The following is a 17,344-nucleotide window of genomic DNA, read 5'->3' as shown; positions in this document are numbered from 1 at the left end:
TTTTTTTTTTTTTTTTTTTTTTTCCTCCATCGAAACTTAATCTGCTAATATTAAGAATAAGGTGCCTAAAAACTGAAAGCAAAATGAAATAAACATAAAAATAAAAAATAAAAATTTAGATGTGTCCTCTGATCCCAGCCAACCGCCAAAATATTCAGAACAATCTTAGGGTGGCTTTCTCTTAAAGTAGGAAAAATACTGATATGCATCCCAAACCTGTGGGTTGACGTATACTATACGTAATGTGTGCTGCTTTTTTTCTTTTTCTTTTTTTTTTTAAAGTGGAATTTGGAAACTTCAAATATAACACAACCAATGTAACTTAAAGGAAAAGGGGTGAAGTATTAGAAATTCAGTTTTTAAGAAAAACTACATTAGAAATCAGGAGATCAGCTTGTGCACTCTGGAGATGAGCTGTTGTGCCTCTGCACGTTAAGTTACAGTCAAAATTAATTTCTCTGGAGATCACCGGGTTTCAGTTGAACCACGTACAGAGGTTCTCATGTACTTTTGTTAATGTTCTTGAATGAGACAATTGAATTAAAATTTTATGAAATTCACGAGCTGTTCTGTTTTCTTTTCAGAGGAAGCCTGTAGGTGTTCTTTGAGACTGAATAAAACAACTTGAAAGCAAAATAAATGCTTGTGAAGTTCATTTTATTATATAGAGCAATTTGTCTGACATTGGCTAGTTGTGAGAAAGACATGCATAAGTAATCAGTTAATAAAACTACATTTGATAAAACATGTTTTATATTCAGTGTTGTCTTTGATTCCACTATCAGCTGTTGTAGCCTGGTGATGTCTGTTAAATCTCAGAATGGTTGCATTTGATGAAGAGGGAAGTCAGGTTTAAATGTGAGGGGGGAAAATGGTCAAGATGTCACACCAACACAGTTACAAATGAGAGAGAAATAAGACATCGATGTATTTGTGGTGCTACGTTCCCTGTAGCGAGTGGAAAATAAATTGATCACTGCAATTTTCCATATCTGCCAGTAAGAATGACCAAAGATCCACAAAGCCATGTTTTTCACTAAATTTAAATCTGTAAATGTTGTGTCTGTATAGATTTTAAGATGCTGGTAGGACAATCCAACTACAATATTATGACTGTCTTGAGGGCAAGAAGCATTCTGGTGTTAAACAGCAGTTGCAACAAAAGCAGCATTGTCAATCAGTGTGGGTACACTGACAGCTGATGGTGAGGATAAATTCATAGAGAAAGCTTTCAGTCTAGTCCTACATGTCAAATCAGTCTTCAGTTTGGCTTGCTTGAATATTATGAAGTCAGTATAATTATTCATTGGTGCACCAGAGCAGGTTTAAGTATGAAAAACACTTCAGATGTGCTAAAATACAGAGGAAGTCAAATGTGAAATAAAACTAAACTGGTCTCTTCCACTGAAGGTAAATAAGCTGAGGAACAATTAAAGTTCAATACTTGCTGAAGGGCTTTATCCCAGCCCAGAACATGCAGTAAGCACTGGTAATAAATTTGGAATGGAAAGTGTGAAGGATCATTGTCTTTTAACGCCAGGACATTGATTCTAAACCTTGGTGCTGCTCAAATATATAGTGAGCTCAGAACGGTGAATCACCTTCTGAGTCTGCGATTGAGATCTATGGGCTTCTGACCAGCGTGTCCACCACTCCCTTAGCTCAGTGGGTCCAGTGGGCCGTCGCTCCTTTATTTGGTTTGGATGAACTAGAGCTGGATGGCTGGTGTCTTCTCTGGGCAAGAACTTCCTGTTGACATTTACACTCCCATCTGCACTGGATTGCTCCAGATTGTCATCCTGGGCCGAGACGGCGTGAATTTCACTGGCACAATTTGAGTTTAGTTTTGAAGCAGTCTCAGAATCTTCTTGAGCGGCACCTCTGAAAAAATCAAGCCGCTGCATTTTGCACTTGTACTCCTCCAGTTTAGTCTTGCACTCCACGGCCTTCGCTCTCATCTCGAGGAACTGATACTGCAAATCCTTCTCGTAACCTTCCTCTGATTGTAACTCGTTTTCCCAAAACCTGATCTGCTCCATCTCTTCTTCCACTATCATCTCTTGTGCTTCCTGTTCAGTGATTCTGGCCCTTTGACGTTCCTCAAGGTCAAAAATCTGCCTGTCTATACGTGTTATCTGGGCCTGTAGGTCCTGCAAGGACTTGAGCTGACATATTATGGTTTCTCTGAGAGTATTTTTCTCCTCCTCGGTCCTGGCAGCAGTTGAACCACACAGGTTGGATTTTGCCTCATTTGTTTTTTTAGAGTGTTTGCTTTCTTTACCCCTTGTCTGATTTCCTATGCAGCAGGAGGTTTGATGGTCCAGTTCTGACTTCAAAGCTTTTTGACCTTTCCCTTTGCCTCTGCTAATGCTACCAGAGTTATCTTTTTCCACAGTGAGTGAGAAATCCAAAGAGATACGGTTCCTTTTATCCGACTTACTGCTTTCCTTATCATGGGCAGTGCTATAGACCTTTCCTTTCCCCAGACTTTCCAGCCAGTCCCAGGCCTCCTCCATGAGTGTCAGAGACTTTCTTTTTGGCCTTTTCAGGTCTTCTTGCTTTTTCTCACCTTCTTCCCTTAAGCAGGATAACATTGGCAAGCTTTGGCGATGCAGGCTCAGGGAGCCACTACTCCTCCTCATTCTGGAACCTACATCTTTCTTCCTTAATGGCAGACATGGTTGATATCGTCCTACTTTTGCTTTGCCCATTTCATCCAAAACAGATGCTCCTCTGCGGAATAGACTGAGCTGGACCTCCTTGGACTGCTCACCGTACCTCTCCAGGGTCTCCAGAAGACGTTCCTCGGGTGTCATGCACCGCTCAAAGTCTTTAAATTTCTCCCGTAACGTGTAACGTCCGGGTTGACCTAAAGAACAAGCAAAGAATGAGGATTCGTCAGCATATCAAAATAACCTTTATCACCAAGTAGAAAATGTCCAGCATGCTGTGTACGCACCCAATGCTTGAGCCAGCACTAGGACCACTTCTTGGCATGTCGTTTCCCTTGTTACTCCACATACCACCCGTGGGATACCATCCACAAAAACCTTCACTTCCATTCTGTCCAGTCTTGGATCTGCCCACCCAAAAAAAAGAGAAGAGATTAAAAGCGTGTGGCACACTGACCAGAGTATCCTGTTGTCTGTGTTAGGGGAAGTGGTGGAGACAGCTAAATAACCCTCATTAACATTCACTGTAATCTGTCTGCCCATCATGTGTAAGTCAAGCCTCAGGGCTTTGACAAAATAGCAGAGTTACGCACCACGGTGAATAAAATGGCAAACAGTGTAGATACCTTTCTTTCATGCCTTTTCTTTCAGGATAGCAGAAAGAGCAAAATAAGAAAGATGATGGGGGCGAGGGGTGCGGAATAGCACATGGATCAGTATTAGCACATTCCCACAATGTCAGTTGTTTCAGTGCTATTTAGAATCCCAAACCATAACACAGGGCCACAAACCCCAAAACATGTACGTTACACCTGTATCTATGCACACTTATCTGGCTGATGATCAGGCAGAAAAGCACAGTGGCCCAAACAATTCAATCTCTACTGTCATGGTCTACTCGCTGGCGGTCATTCAGAAATAGCTGATCAACATTTGCTACTAAGGATGGAATCCATCAAAGATAGTTCTGATTTTTCTTTTCCTTTCTATCTTAAAAAAAAAAAAGGACTTCAGATATCCAGGAAGAGGATTCTCATTACAGGAAAAGGCTTCTGCGTGCAGTTAAGGAGTTGAAGGCATTTACACTGGTATGTCAGGCTCTGGTCAGTCACAGATGTCTCTATGGAGAGATGGTGTAGCTCAAATCTGTATTATATCAGAAACTGCCTTGGGAATATGAGTCCCAGAAAGTTAATTCGGGGTAGTAGCAAAACGTGTCTCTTATTGCATGTATGTTAGAGTCTATAACATTTTGAAGTAGGCTGCATGCAGTGAGTTACACTGATTAAGAATAAACCCAGTGCACAGGGGTGGGCTACTAAAGTTTCAGCTTAAGTGATTCATTTATTGGTAGTAGAAGGTCATGGGGTAGAAGTCAGTTTAGTAGAGTCAGCTGACATGGACTTTATAAAGTCTTGCTAGGATTTGGAGGGCTTAGGAGGTCATGTAATAGGAAACATCTTAAAAATAATAAGAATTATTATTATATAGACTAAATGTGGTGTCAAAACAACCAACTGATCCATCTAAGAAAGTCTTTCGAGACCCTTTCTAACTAAGATCGTCTGCATAACTGGAATATTCTGGTAATTAAATAAGTAAATAAATAATAACAGAAAAGGGGCACTTGCTACAGAAAATCCATGGCAAAATCTTGTAGAGACTTACCTCTTTGTCCTGTCTGCAGCACAGATGCTCGCACACGTTTGTTCTGGGGAAGTGAATGTTCTGGTGGGGAGGAATAGTACAGCAATTAAGACCAATTAAAATTCCTGAACACATCACTGGGGGAAACTTTCTGATCCCACCCTTCTTGCATCTTTCCACTAAAAAAGGAAAACACAGAAAAACCAGATCTATATTACTAAATGTTTAGCGATATAAACCTTGACACGTTGCCCCGGGCAACATGCTCGTAGTAACATTAAAATGAAATGAAACACATATTTCTAGACTTCGCGTTTCGACTATATGCTGTGTTGTATTGTGCATGCACTCAGTATTGGCATTTGCTTTTATTATTTATTATTTAAAATTGATCTTGTGTATTCGTAATTACAGACTAGATGAAAGTCCCACCATGTTTTAGGACAAATCCAAACATGAATCCAGATGTGTGTTTTCACCAGCGGTAGATGTTAGCTCTGGGTGTTCCTCTTTATCTTTCAAGCAGGAAGTGTGATTACAATCCAAACACAACATACTGCAGCCCTCCACCAGCAAATGTGAGCAAAGAGCAGACTCTTTCTTGTGCACCAGAACTTTTTTTTTTAAGAAGAACAAGTTTAATCTTGTTCTTGGTACATTTAGACTCAGTGGCCTTTATTTATGCAGAAGTCTCCCTGCAGCTTTCAGAGGAGCAGATGAACATCCTGTAGAGGCTGGGAAGACTTTATTCATTTAGAGGAACTATAGGCAGAACTGTGTTAACATTGCACTTAGGAATGTTCAATCCCAAACATCATGTAACACCAATTTGGACTATTTATCCATAGGAATCACTCGGTTGTTTGTGTGCTACATTTACAGTTTACACTCGTGCTTTGGTGTTTCTTAAAATCTCCTACAATATATCCCCAAAACTAAGGGGAAATGTGGAAATCACAGGAAACTGCTGCATGGCCAGATCCAAAGAACGCCTGTAGAGCGGGAGCCGGACACTGTGACACCTGTTGTTATTTGGTAGTGTCTGGCAGTTTGGATGATGATGATAGGAGTAATATGAGATGGACAAACTTGGACACTCTGCTCCCTCCTGCCTGTCTAAATCACATTTAGGCTACAGCCGCCAATAACCTCTCAGGTTCATATTGAAGAGTGTAGATCTCTCTGGAAAGACGAAATTCTTGAATCAGTCATTTTAGCTGTTTATCCTTGAAGTTCACTCTCACGTGGCAGATCGATACACTCTGTTCCTTGTGGCATTTGAGCAGGAAGCACTGATTTTTCCTACTGAGGCATGTAGCTGTAACACTTTAGTTAGCATTTTTGTGCAAATTGGGCACACCAGCTAAAGTTTGAGAGGATTAAACAGATCTCTTCTGTTTAAGTTAATAGTAGAAGAAACCTGTCGTTACAATTACAAGGAAATGTAAAACAAGATTGTGAAGTTTAAATACTTGAAAGGTATTTTTGTGAAATTTGTGCCCTATTTTAAATGATTTTTAAAAAATCCTTAATTCACCTTTAATAATTTAAACATTCCCATTCTGGCATTTTAATTCCCAAAGTCTGAACTGACTGACTGCCCACGTCTAACTTGATCTCTTTAACTAGTAAGAGGAACCTTGACATTTAGAATCACATTCCCTAAAAATAGATGGCTTGTTGGTTTGTGTCTTCCAGTGCACAGACATCGGGAAATGGGAGCGTGTGCAACACAAATCAACTTCATATATTTTCATAATATATCCTGCTATTCTGCAGTATTTAGCCCTCCAGATAGATTCATTTTTATTTTGTCTGATTCTGTCAAAAGCTTTAGAGTTAAATGGAATTAAATTTTTGATAAAGCAGTAAAACTACATTAGAAAACTTCAACAGCAATGACAACTGAAAGAATTTATCCCAAGGAAGCACTGGAATATTTTCATTTCATGAATTACAATGAGACCCCAGGCTTTTCTCCCAGTTAAACTTTTTTTGTTATTTTATTTTGACTTTTTTAATCCACAGTAAGCTGCATAAGATAAGATAAGATAAGATAACCTTTATTAGTCCCACACGTGGGAAATTTGTTTTGTAAACCCAGTGCCTCCTAGCAAATCTTAACCGTTACCTGCTGTGCCTGTTTTTCATGTGTTTCCTGCTCAAAGCACGTTCTTTTGAAAGCCAAAAGCAACTGGAAGCTGCACACCCAAATCTGTATGAGTTTTAGCTCAGAAAATAGGCTTGGTTGTATATGATTACTTAAACGCATATTATTGTGCACAGGTTAAAACATGTATATGCAGTCCTGTGAAAAATAAGTACACCCGTAAGGTATGCCTAAAAGGTGATACCATGCAATACTCTGTCCAAGTACAGGCTTCAAGCTGATCAAAATGCTGGGGCAGGACCTTAAGATAGCGATGCGTTACCTCACGTTATTGCTGCTAAAGGTGGTAATCATTCAGTGAGGTTAGCTTGTTCTTTTTCACGTGACTCTAAGGTGATTTTGCTGAGAAATATTTGAATAGTTGAATTGGATGTGAAGTGTTGTGTTTCTTTAAGCAATGTCACATTTTCTCATTTAAAAAGCATTTCAGTAATACTGGTCCAGCCCTTATAGCTTTAAAAGCTTTAAAATGTTGCTTGTGTAAAGTACTTTTGAAATCAAATGAGGAAGAATTTGTGGGTAAGACCAAATGCTAGGTTGTATTAGGGTTTCAGCATCTCTGAATGGAGGGGGGGGGGGGACTTCAGATAGCTATGTCCCTCAGAGTCTGCCAGCCGGTGAGCAGAATGAACACCTGTCCAGCAGTGACTGGGGATCGAAGATTATGGGAAGGGATTTAGAAGTGATGGAAATCAGAGAAGTACTGAGGGGCAGGAGTGTGAAGGGACTTGTAAGTGAGAAGAATGACTGAATTTAAGGCAGGACTTTGGGAGCTATGTAGAGTGCCGAGAGTAGGAGTGATCTCTTGCCAGGATATAGCGAGTTTTGAGCACTTCACAGCCTGTCCTTGACTTTACTTGTGGCTTATTATTTCAATAAGACGCTATTACAGAAGTCCACACAGAATCTGACAAATGCATGGGATCCTTCAGCAACAGGATAGAGATGTAAAATCCAGAGACAAGAGCTGACTGTCATCTGCACAGCCATGATGTTGTGCTAGGAAGCACCTTGTTGTGAAGTTGAATGTTATTGTCTCTACCACCTAATGATGGAACACTAACAGTGCAGACAGGGCAATGTGGGTGTGAGCTTCCTTCTAATTTCCTTCTTCTACTTCCTCGCTAATTATAATTTATGCAAAGAAGTGGTTTATAAGTCAGCCCATCTTATGTACCACCTACCATGTTCACAGCAACTCATGCAGCTATCATGGTGTTTCATAAGATGAGTCCCCATGTATGCAAATACCTGTCAGTTTGTCAAAACACTATGCCAGCCGGGGGGGGGGGGTCCTGTATGCACACAGATGACTTAAAATAGATCTAGACACATATGAGTTCCACATTACATCATGGCATGTTTCATGTGGCCACAGCGGGTTCTGGTTACAGTTGAGCAGAGGGTGCTTAATATTGCCCAGAGCAAGCACGGGGCTCCACACTTCCCAACTACAGTGGTCCAGTGCCTGACCACCCGCTACCAGTCCTCAGGATAGTTTAACTGAAGACCATCACCATGCCGAAAGTTTTGGTTCCAGGTCAGTTTGGGCAAAATGAAACAGGGACTTCATATATACTACACTAACAGAGGGGAGGTTTGGAGATTTTTTTAAAGAAATGAACAAAGTCTTCACCAGTGGTGCTATCATTTCATGGAATTTCTTAACCAGTAGAAGACAGAAGGGTGACAAAGATGTCCCCCTACTGCCCGACTGAGATGAAGTGATGTGCTGATTTTATATTACACTGGTCACACTTTTCTGTGCAGCATGTAGTATAAACAACTGTTTAGGCAATAAATCCACATTTGTTTAGCAGTGCCATTCCAGGGGTATCTTCCTTATGGGTGGCAGTGACAGCTTTAATGGCAGCTTCACTGGGGTTAAAAATGCACATACGTCCAGCGTGAGATAGTGATCTGTGTCTGCATAACACTAGCTAACTAGTGTTAATATGCACAATTCATTTAATACAATTCTATATCTATAAGATCTATTTTAAGCATGCGGTATATAGTCGTTGGTATTGTACTACAGGGGTGTGTATCAGCTTTTGGTAATGCACCTGTGGTTTACTATCAACAGTGAAAATAGCAGGAAAGGAAATACGATGAATGCTATTTGTCATCATGTTCACAGAGATTGTGTTTGCCATCCAGATAATTTTTCTAGGTTTGTACTTTCATTGTGATCCTTCTTGTAGTACATGCCCACCACAGAAAATCTCTGTCATTAATACTATTTTGAATGCTGCAGTAATAGTTGCTAATTTTAGGCCTGCCTTCACCAGGCACAGGGCAACCGGCCAGTTACATTATGCAAGAGTCTTTCAAAAGGTGAAAAGATGAAGTGCTGAAGCCTGACCACCTGCAGACAGGTTTGACTTCACAGCTAATAGAATTAAGTTGTGTTAATTAGTACAACTTTTCAATTAAAAATACTTGTTGCAAATTATTTTGCAACAATTAATGCGGTAAAATATGACTGATTTTAAGACCTATTGATCAGCCACAGACAAAGTTGAGTGACAAATAATGTGGAAATGATTGAACCAATAATTCAGTTTACTAAAGGTGATATTTAGCTATGGCGATAGGAGTATTATGCAGTTTTCCGGGAGACCTCACCTGCTCCACGAGCCACTATGGATGATTTTTTTTCATCAATTGTTTAACACACTTATTTCATTGTTATTGTTGTTCTGAGATATAACCAGGCATGTTTTGTTTCCCCTTTAACCTGGACTGTCCCACCCCGACTGGGATTTTTTTGCTTTTTCACCAGAGGGAGGAAGTAAGTATCTAGATGGGAAATGAATTAGGGAATTTGAAATACAGATTCAAGTATTTCAAAATGCATGGTTTACTGCCTAGTTGTGAGGCAGTCACATCACCAAACCTGCATTTTTTTATTTGAAAGCAACCTTTTCTGATGTTTTTTGTTTTTTTTTGCGAATGAACACAAAAAAGGAAATGATGGGATAAAGTGCAAATTGACAGCATTTATTAATAAACTGTTCACATTCAATATCAGTTCTCCACAAACAGCTTGATCCATGAGGACTCAACTGAAAGTGAACATCTGCATTAATAAATGACTTTTTGCCACCACGAAAAGCTTAACATACAGCGATGCACATATCAAGAACTTTAGGTGACAATCAAACCGTTTGGTACAGACAGCATATCCCAGGGCCACACAGTTAGTGCATCCTTATATGCATGACCATACTGCACATTTTAGTTGAAACATGTTGCTCCACTGGGAGCAGAGACACAATGAAACAATCTCTGTGTGTATTTTGAAGATGTGGTCAGCAGTTTTTTGTCCAGCTCCTGCATTTCATTCAGTTGCAACACTTAATCAATTTTAACAGCCATGTGTCCAATCCATACACATCCTCACACTGTGCCTTACATTAATGTCACTTACCCATTTATCACAAGTAGTCCAACATTTAATTTCATTATTCATGTGTGCAAGGTTTGCTACTGCATGCATTTTCTAATCTATGTTGTTTTATTTATATAAATATATATATATATATAGGCTTTTATATTACACAACTTGATATCAACGTACTGTGGATAACGATAAAGTGTTTGGGGTTTATTCATGTATAACCTTCTGCATAATATTATCTAACCAATGCTTTTCCTAACACTTTCTTTTCTGGGTTTTATTCCCCATGATGCATCTCTCTCTCTTGCTGGGTATATCAGGTCAACAGAGTAAGTATGGAGAATGGCGAATGGAAGCCAAAGTCACTTCAGTATCAAACTCTATGCTAGAGATGTCACCTTAGAGGAGAATGTGTTGGCTCTTGCAAGTGCATGTAAAAAAGTAGAGTTGGTCTAGAGAGTATTTTTGTACACAGTGGGTTGTTAAATAGAGCTACAAAGGCTTTGCATTGTCACTGTCTCATTTTTGTGTGTGCTTGCATTAATCTTTGCGTGTGCGTATATATTTTTTAGCATATTTTCATCAAAAACAAGAATAAAAAGCCACTTACACTGTGGCGGATTAGGTGCAATTACGCAATTATAAAGAGAAGTGGACCTGGAGTGCTTCATCAGTGTAGTCCCTCAATATGCATGATTGTTGCAGGCTATACTGGAGGTCAGAGTTTCCCAGTTGTAGTGACTGTTGCCATGTATGCTTGTGCTGGAGCCTGTACACATCATTGAGGAATATGCTGTGAATGCAATGCAATGCAGTACATCATGTCCAAGATTTTCCTCCTTAAAATTTTTTCATTTTGTAATGTAGATCATAGTAGGCAATCCTGAATGTGGCCCGCCTAGTTTAGTTCGATGTTGCATGGTGTTATATGAACGGAATGCGTTTCTGTTACTTGAACTTTCTGTGCGCATCACAGAGACCGATGACAAGATGAGGGCCTTCGCAGAGCAGGTCTTTGCTTCTGAGACCAAAGACGAAACGATCCGCGATGAAATCTCCATGTTTGATGTGGCTGAGGACTGTCCCATCATCCATCATGAGATGGCCCACCATCTGCACACTGATGATGATGAGCAGAAACGGTGAGATGGAAGATTTTGAATAGTGATGCTACAAAATCATGATTTGCTTCCTGAAAGAACCACAACGACAAAAAATCATTACACAACTTTATTATTTAATGGGGGAAATTTGCTTAGTAGTAACAACAAATATTTGATCAATTTTGACAGAAAAATTAAGTCAGACTTCACTATCTCATCTTCCACAGCAAGAAGCGCTCCCGTACCATGGCCGTGCCCACGGGTGCTTCCCAGGCAGCTGCTACTGTAGTGTCAGTGGAAGTGGACACGCCCACCTATCTGGAAGTGCCTGACTTCCAGAGAGTGGCTGTCATTGGAGACTATGCTGCTGGGGTACTGTTTATTTTCGCATAATTAAAAAACATTAAACTTCTTATGTTACACTTTGAGGTCAACCATAAATAACACCTTCGTCCAGTGGTGTAACTTCACAGTGTATTAGCACGTTGTGATGTCACTCGGAGGGGTGGTTCTGGGTGCGACAAGGTAAAAGTCTTTAAAGCTTATAAAAGTTATAGCATGAACTGAATTTTAAAAGAAAGTAGTTTATTAAGCACTATTCACAAATGCTTGGTAAGACTGACATGCATTTCAATCAGACTGGCTTTTCAATTGCAGCGACTCCTGAATTGGGTTTGAATTGGTATTGATAGCTTTAAAATTGAAACTACCTGTAGCACATTCAAACTGGGTCAAGCAGACATGAATGTGACAAGTGGTGAGTATAAATTTCACTGACTATATTTTGTTAGTGCGTGAGTGTCCTCACAGGCTACCTCCCACTATGAAAGGCCATGAGTGGAGCTCATGTGAGAGTATGCTAAAGTTTCAGGTTTCACCACCGTTGGTTTGACATTTACAGTAGAGCGAGAGAAAACTTTGGAGGAAGTGACTTTGCTTTAACTTTGGGCCTCACATTTGTTAAGATAAAGGTTTGTTCACTGCATATGTAACATGTTGTGTTAACATTACACAGAGCAAATGACTGATTGTGTAATATATACTCTTTTTAAAAAAAAATTGCCATTGAGATGAGATTGGAGCAAATAAAAAGTTCTAGTACTTAAATTTGTTTTAACAGTATAGTATCCATCTGCTTCATCCATCCATCCAGTTTATCCAGTTTAGGGTCGCAGGGGTGCTGGAGCTCATCCCAGCTGTTATAGGCCAACCTGGACAGGAAGCCAGTCTGACACAGGGCTAATGTGTTTCATTAATTCCACATTGTTTAACAGTTTACTGTTATCTCTCGTATGTGCTATTCAGGTGACCATGGATGACTTTGAGCTGGCATGCAGGGGTCTGTACCGTGCTTTAACCATCAGGGAGAAGTACATGCGACTGGCCTTCCAGCGCTTCCCAAGAACAGCCTCCCAGTACCTGCGTCAGACTGAAGGAGAATCTTTCAGACCGGAAGAACAATTGGAGCCAGGTGATAATAAAAGGAGATCAGGGTTAGCATGATTTGAAATGATCTTATGTAGAAGATGTGTACTTAATTATATGTCGCATCTATCCTCAGTCTTCACAAGTCCTCCAAAGGAAGGGGAAGACCCCTTTGATGTCAAGAACCTGCCAAAGAATCTGGGCTATGTTGCTCGTATGAAGGATGGTGTGATTTATGTGTACAATGACGCTGCAGCTGCTGACAAACATCAGCCAAAGGACATGCCCTACCCAGACCTCAATACCTTTATCGATGACATGAACTTCCTCATCGCTCTTATTGCACAGGGCCCAACGTGAGTCCTTTAAAAGTGCTCATTACTCTGTTTTTAGATTTTAGAACTGAAATTCATCTGATTTCAAAAAGTGCCAACACAATTTCTCCTCATTTTTGTAATTTAGCTGTAATTCTTCCTAGGTGAAAGTGCTATCAAAGCACAATTATTTCCACTTTATTTTGCAGAAAGACTTACACTCACCGCCGTCTTAAGTTTCTCATGTCCAAGTTTAATGTGCATGAGATGCTGAATGAGATGGAGGAGATGAAAGAGGTGAAGAAGAACCCTCACAGGGACTTCTACAATTGCAGAAAGGTAGTTGCTTTAAACCTTCTGTCAATTTAATGTGAAGTGACATAAAATAAAATACCAGTGTGATTAGCACAGTTGCAGGATTTTTCAGAAATCTGTGACTATCAACAGCTTTGTGCTGGTTTTAACTGGAATGTGTAGTAGAGTTTAAGTAATGTCCTATTTATTTGTTGTGCATGATCATTTCACACATTTTCTATCATCTTCCTTACTTCCAGCTGCAGTGCAGCTCGTGGTGTCTTTAGCTCCCTCTTGTGACCGATCACATGTATTACATTGCACAAACAAAAACCTCACTGATCACCCTGCCATCTCTATTCCTTTCAAGGTGGACACTCACATCCATGCTGCTGCCTGCATGAACCAGAAGCACCTGCTGCGCTTTATCAAAAAGTCTTACCGTGTGGATGCTGAACGTGTAGTGCACAACCTCAAAGGGAAGGAGGTCACCATGAAGGAGCTCTTTCAGTCCCTTAACCTGCATCCATATGACCTCACTGTGGACTCACTGGATGTGCACGCTGTGGGTTTTTTTTTTTTTTTTTTTAGTAATCTAACAACTAATAACAGACTTTTATTATAGTAAAGTAACAAGGCACACATACTGACAGGATACATTTCCATGAAAGCCATTAAGTGTTCAAGATAAGAATAAAAATATGTAATAGTCAGATAATAACAAAAAAAACCCCAAACATTATAATTGAAAGATAAACCATCAGTTTTATATTATCTTTAAAGGATTGTACACATAGAACATAAAGATTATAGTGCTACCAAATTTACCATTTACCAGGACTTGTACCATGATGACCAATGTGCAGGAAAAACTGCTGCTGGGTGAGCAACGTGTGGCCTCACCTCTGTAGGCCACACGTTGCTAAAACCTGAAAACTGGATCAGATTCAGTAAAAGGATTAGATGTTACAATCCCTTACAATGCATTGGTTTAAATGGAGAGACTCTTGGAGGATGGCTGTTATGAGGAAAAGCAGCCCAGAAAAGTTACCAGCGGCACACGTCGTTGTGTACCTCAACCTTCGTTCTTTTACCCAAGATAATCTGCCATTTTTCCTTGGTTAGGTTTAGGGATTAGAGATCTGATCTAAGTGATCATATTAAAATTTGGGGCACATTGTCAGTAGTGGACCTTGGATTCATCAAGTGTTTCGGCTATAGGATAAACTTCTTTTCTAATTCTTGAGGAAATGTTTAAATATCAAAAAGTTTGTATTCTATAAAAGCAAACACTTTTATTAAAACCAAATGTGTCGTGTTGCCTGTTCAGTTTTATAACTTCTTTGGTCTAAATTATCATCTTGTATCTTTCTCTGAAGGGTAGACAAACGTTCCAGCGTTTCGATAAGTTCAACGCCAAGTACAACCCAGTAGGAGCCAGTGAGCTGCGTGACCTGTACCTGAAGACAGAGAATCACATCAATGGAGAGTACTTTGCCACTATCATCAAGGTTAGTTTCAAACGACTTCTCTGTAAAACTGTATAACTGTCACTGTGGCAGCTGAAGATCAAGGTTGTTATAACTACTTTATTAATATTCAGTTTTATACACTGAACTGGTGATTTGAGCTTGATTTGATCTTTGGGAAAACCAGGAAGTAGCCAGTGATCTCGAGGAAGCCAGGTACCAGTATGCTGAGCCCCGTCTGTCCATTTATGGCTGCAACGCCAACGAGTGGAACAAGCTCTCGAACTGGTTCGTCAGGCACAGGGTTTACTCCCCAAACCTCAAATGGATGATTCAAATACCTAGGATCTAGTAAGTTTTCAGTCTTCTCTTTGTTCTGTATAAACACACCAAACTGTCAGAGAGATGGAAAACTCTTACATTTATACATTTCATGCTTTTTCTTTTTGTTTGCCTGCATTAAAGAATATGCATTCAAATACTAAAGCTACCTCTACTGCTACCAAGAATGGATGAAATTTTCATTTAAATAATGCCATTTGTCCATGTTCTATCTCAGCGACATCTTCAGAGGCAGAAACTTTGTGCCACACTTTGGCAAAATGTTGGAGAACATTTTCCTGCCTGTGTTCAAGGCCACCATTGATCCACAGTCCAGTCCTGAGCTAAGCATCTTCCTCAAGCATGTGAGTCACTGTTCAGACACAAAAATACATGCTGAACCTTGATTTCCAATCCACACATAAAGATATAGCTGTAGAAAAGATTCAATCCGAATACTACGGTATAATCCCGGGATAATCCATTGTTTTCTACTCAATGTGTAGGTGACAGGCTTTGACAGTGTGGATGATGAGTCCAAACACAGTGGCCACATGTTCTCCACTAAAAGCCCCAAACCAGAGGAGTGGGACATCGCCAAAAACCCCTCCTACACCTACTACATCTACTACATGTATGCCAATATCGCTGCCCTCAACCAGCTGCGCAAGTGAGTAATGCTATTTCCATACATGCTTTTTCTTTTTTCATCCTATTGGATTGAAGCACTCGGATTTCTTTGTCAGAGATCATTATTTTCTCTAAACATTTACAGTGAGTATATATTTAACTCTTGTCTGAGTATGTCTGCTACTTTCTGTTGTATCATTCCTGTTCTTCTGCTCTCCAGACAGAGGGGCATGAACACATTCATGTTCAGGCCTCACTGCGGTGAGGCTGGTGCCATAACCCACTTGCTGGCTGCATTCATGACTGCTGACAATATCTCTCATGGCCTTAACCTCAAGAAGGTCAGTCCTCTGAATGCAGCATTTCATTTGCCTTAAAATGCACTTTAATTCATATGCATGATCAGGCAATTGCCAGACCAAGCAACCATAACAATAGTCTTAAAACACAATATAAGTCGAATCAAAGTAGAAAATGTTTTTTTTTATGTGTTTGCCTATACACCACATTTTATATAATATCTGTCTGACAAGTTAACAGTGATAGATTAAGTCAGCCTAACTCTTTAGTTGAATGTGGCCAATGATACAACTGACATGTAATTCTAGTATTGAAGTGTAAAGTTCAATTTCAGATTTGGCATGATTCTTGTGAGCAAGTTAAAACATTGATTATTGCCTATTTATATTTTGTGTTGTTATATTTGTTAAAAATATGAAGCTTGTAAAGTCACTGTTTTCCCCTCAACCCTTCACAAACAGAGCCCCGTGCTGCAGTACCTGTATGTCTTGACCCAGATCCCGATCGCCATGTCCCCACTGAGCAACAATAGCTTGTTCCTTGAGTATGCCAAGAACCCGCTGCTTGAGTTCCATAAGAAAGGCTTGGTGGTGTCTCTGTCCACCGATGACCCCATGCAGTTCCACTACACCAAGGTCTGAGCCTTTGGTGACAACATAGACAAATACACGCAGCCTGTTGTGCTGTTTATTGTTTAATATGTAGATGGACAGAGATGGTCAGCATTGATGATAAACACATTCTGTAAATCAGATAAATTGGTGTTGTGTGCAATTTTTTTTAATGCAATCCATTTCATATGATCTCAAGTTGAAGCAGGAGTATTCAGTAATATCAGTCTTGTTTTTTTTTTTTTAATGTCCACAGGAACCTCTAATGGAAGAATATGCCATTGCAGCTCAGGTGTTCAAGCTCAGCACCTGTGACATGTGTGAGATTGCCAGGAACAGCGTGCTTCAGAGCGCCCTCTCTGATGAGGTAAAACAGACACACACCTACAAGTCTGTACTTGGGTCAAAGAGAATAACAAGAGCCAAGAGAACATTACAAAATACATATATTCTTAGTGACACTATAGTGAGAACTACCAAAGGTGGTTTGAAGAACTTTGACTGTAATTGCCAGTTAAAACATTTCTTTGTGGGGTTCTTTTTGCGCTGTAGGAGAAGTGCCACTTCCTGGGTAAGGATTACCTCAAAGAGGGTCCAGAGGGCAACGACATCCGCAAAACCAACGTGCCTCAGATCCGTATGGCGTACCGCTATGAGACCTTGTGCTACGAGCTCAACCTCATCAAGGAGGGCTTGAAGTCTGAGTAAACCGACCGGACCCACCCTTACTTAGACACTACTCTCTTTTGTGATATGGAAAAGTTTCTACGTTTGTTAATCGCAGTGGAATCTCAAAGAAGCTGACCATTTAAAATACAGATGTTCTCTCTATTAAAGGAAGAAATGCTTTTACAATCTGCACATCTGTGACTTGCACATTACAGTATGTTTTTTTCAGTTGGAGAAACGTGTATAAGAATGGAAGGAAATAAACGGTGCAATTGCATTTCTGTGGTCGTTGCCAAATTGTTTACCCGACAGGAAG

General features: G+C 40.0%; 2 protein-coding genes across 4 annotated transcripts; one reads left to right on the top strand and one right to left on the bottom strand.

Annotated features, from left to right (window-relative positions):
• Positions 1-9: 9 nt before the first annotated feature.
• rassf11 (Ras association domain family member 11) lies at positions 10-3,476 on the bottom strand. Its single transcript, XM_026153217.1, has one exon. It carries the CDS (start codon positions 2,814-2,816, stop codon positions 1,551-1,553), a length of 1,266 nt encoding a protein of 421 aa, XP_026009002.1. The 5' UTR covers positions 2,817-3,476; the 3' UTR covers positions 10-1,550.
• Positions 3,477-7,885: 4,409 nt separating this feature from the next.
• Positions 7,886-17,305, top strand: ampd1 (adenosine monophosphate deaminase 1 (isoform M)). Of its 3 annotated transcripts, XM_026153204.1 has the most exons (17): positions 7,886-8,029; positions 9,275-9,283; positions 10,213-10,221; positions 10,869-11,034; positions 11,223-11,367; positions 12,301-12,466; positions 12,557-12,776; positions 12,944-13,073; positions 13,399-13,593; positions 14,408-14,539; positions 14,685-14,848; positions 15,057-15,183; positions 15,325-15,488; positions 15,669-15,789; positions 16,210-16,383; positions 16,616-16,726; positions 16,912-17,305. In XM_026153204.1, exons 1-17 carry the CDS (start codon positions 8,008-8,010, stop codon positions 17,065-17,067), a joined length of 2,211 nt encoding a protein of 736 aa, XP_026008989.1. In that variant the 5' UTR covers positions 7,886-8,007; the 3' UTR covers positions 17,068-17,305. The 3 variants fall into 3 exon arrangements, with proteins under 3 accessions (XP_026008989.1, XP_026008990.1, XP_026008991.1); XM_026153205.1 differs by lacking the exon at positions 9,275-9,283; XM_026153206.1 differs by lacking the exons at positions 9,275-9,283; positions 10,213-10,221.
• The last annotated feature ends 39 nt before the right edge of the window (positions 17,306-17,344 follow it).

The sequence above is a fragment of the Astatotilapia calliptera genome, chromosome 20 (assembly GCF_900246225.1).
Source record: "Astatotilapia calliptera chromosome 20, fAstCal1.2, whole genome shotgun sequence".
In the NCBI taxonomy this organism is placed as follows: Eukaryota; Metazoa; Chordata; class Actinopteri; order Cichliformes; family Cichlidae; genus Astatotilapia; species Astatotilapia calliptera.
The sequence above is the reverse complement of the archived record's forward strand: the minus strand, read 5'-3'. Positions and strand labels throughout refer to the sequence as shown.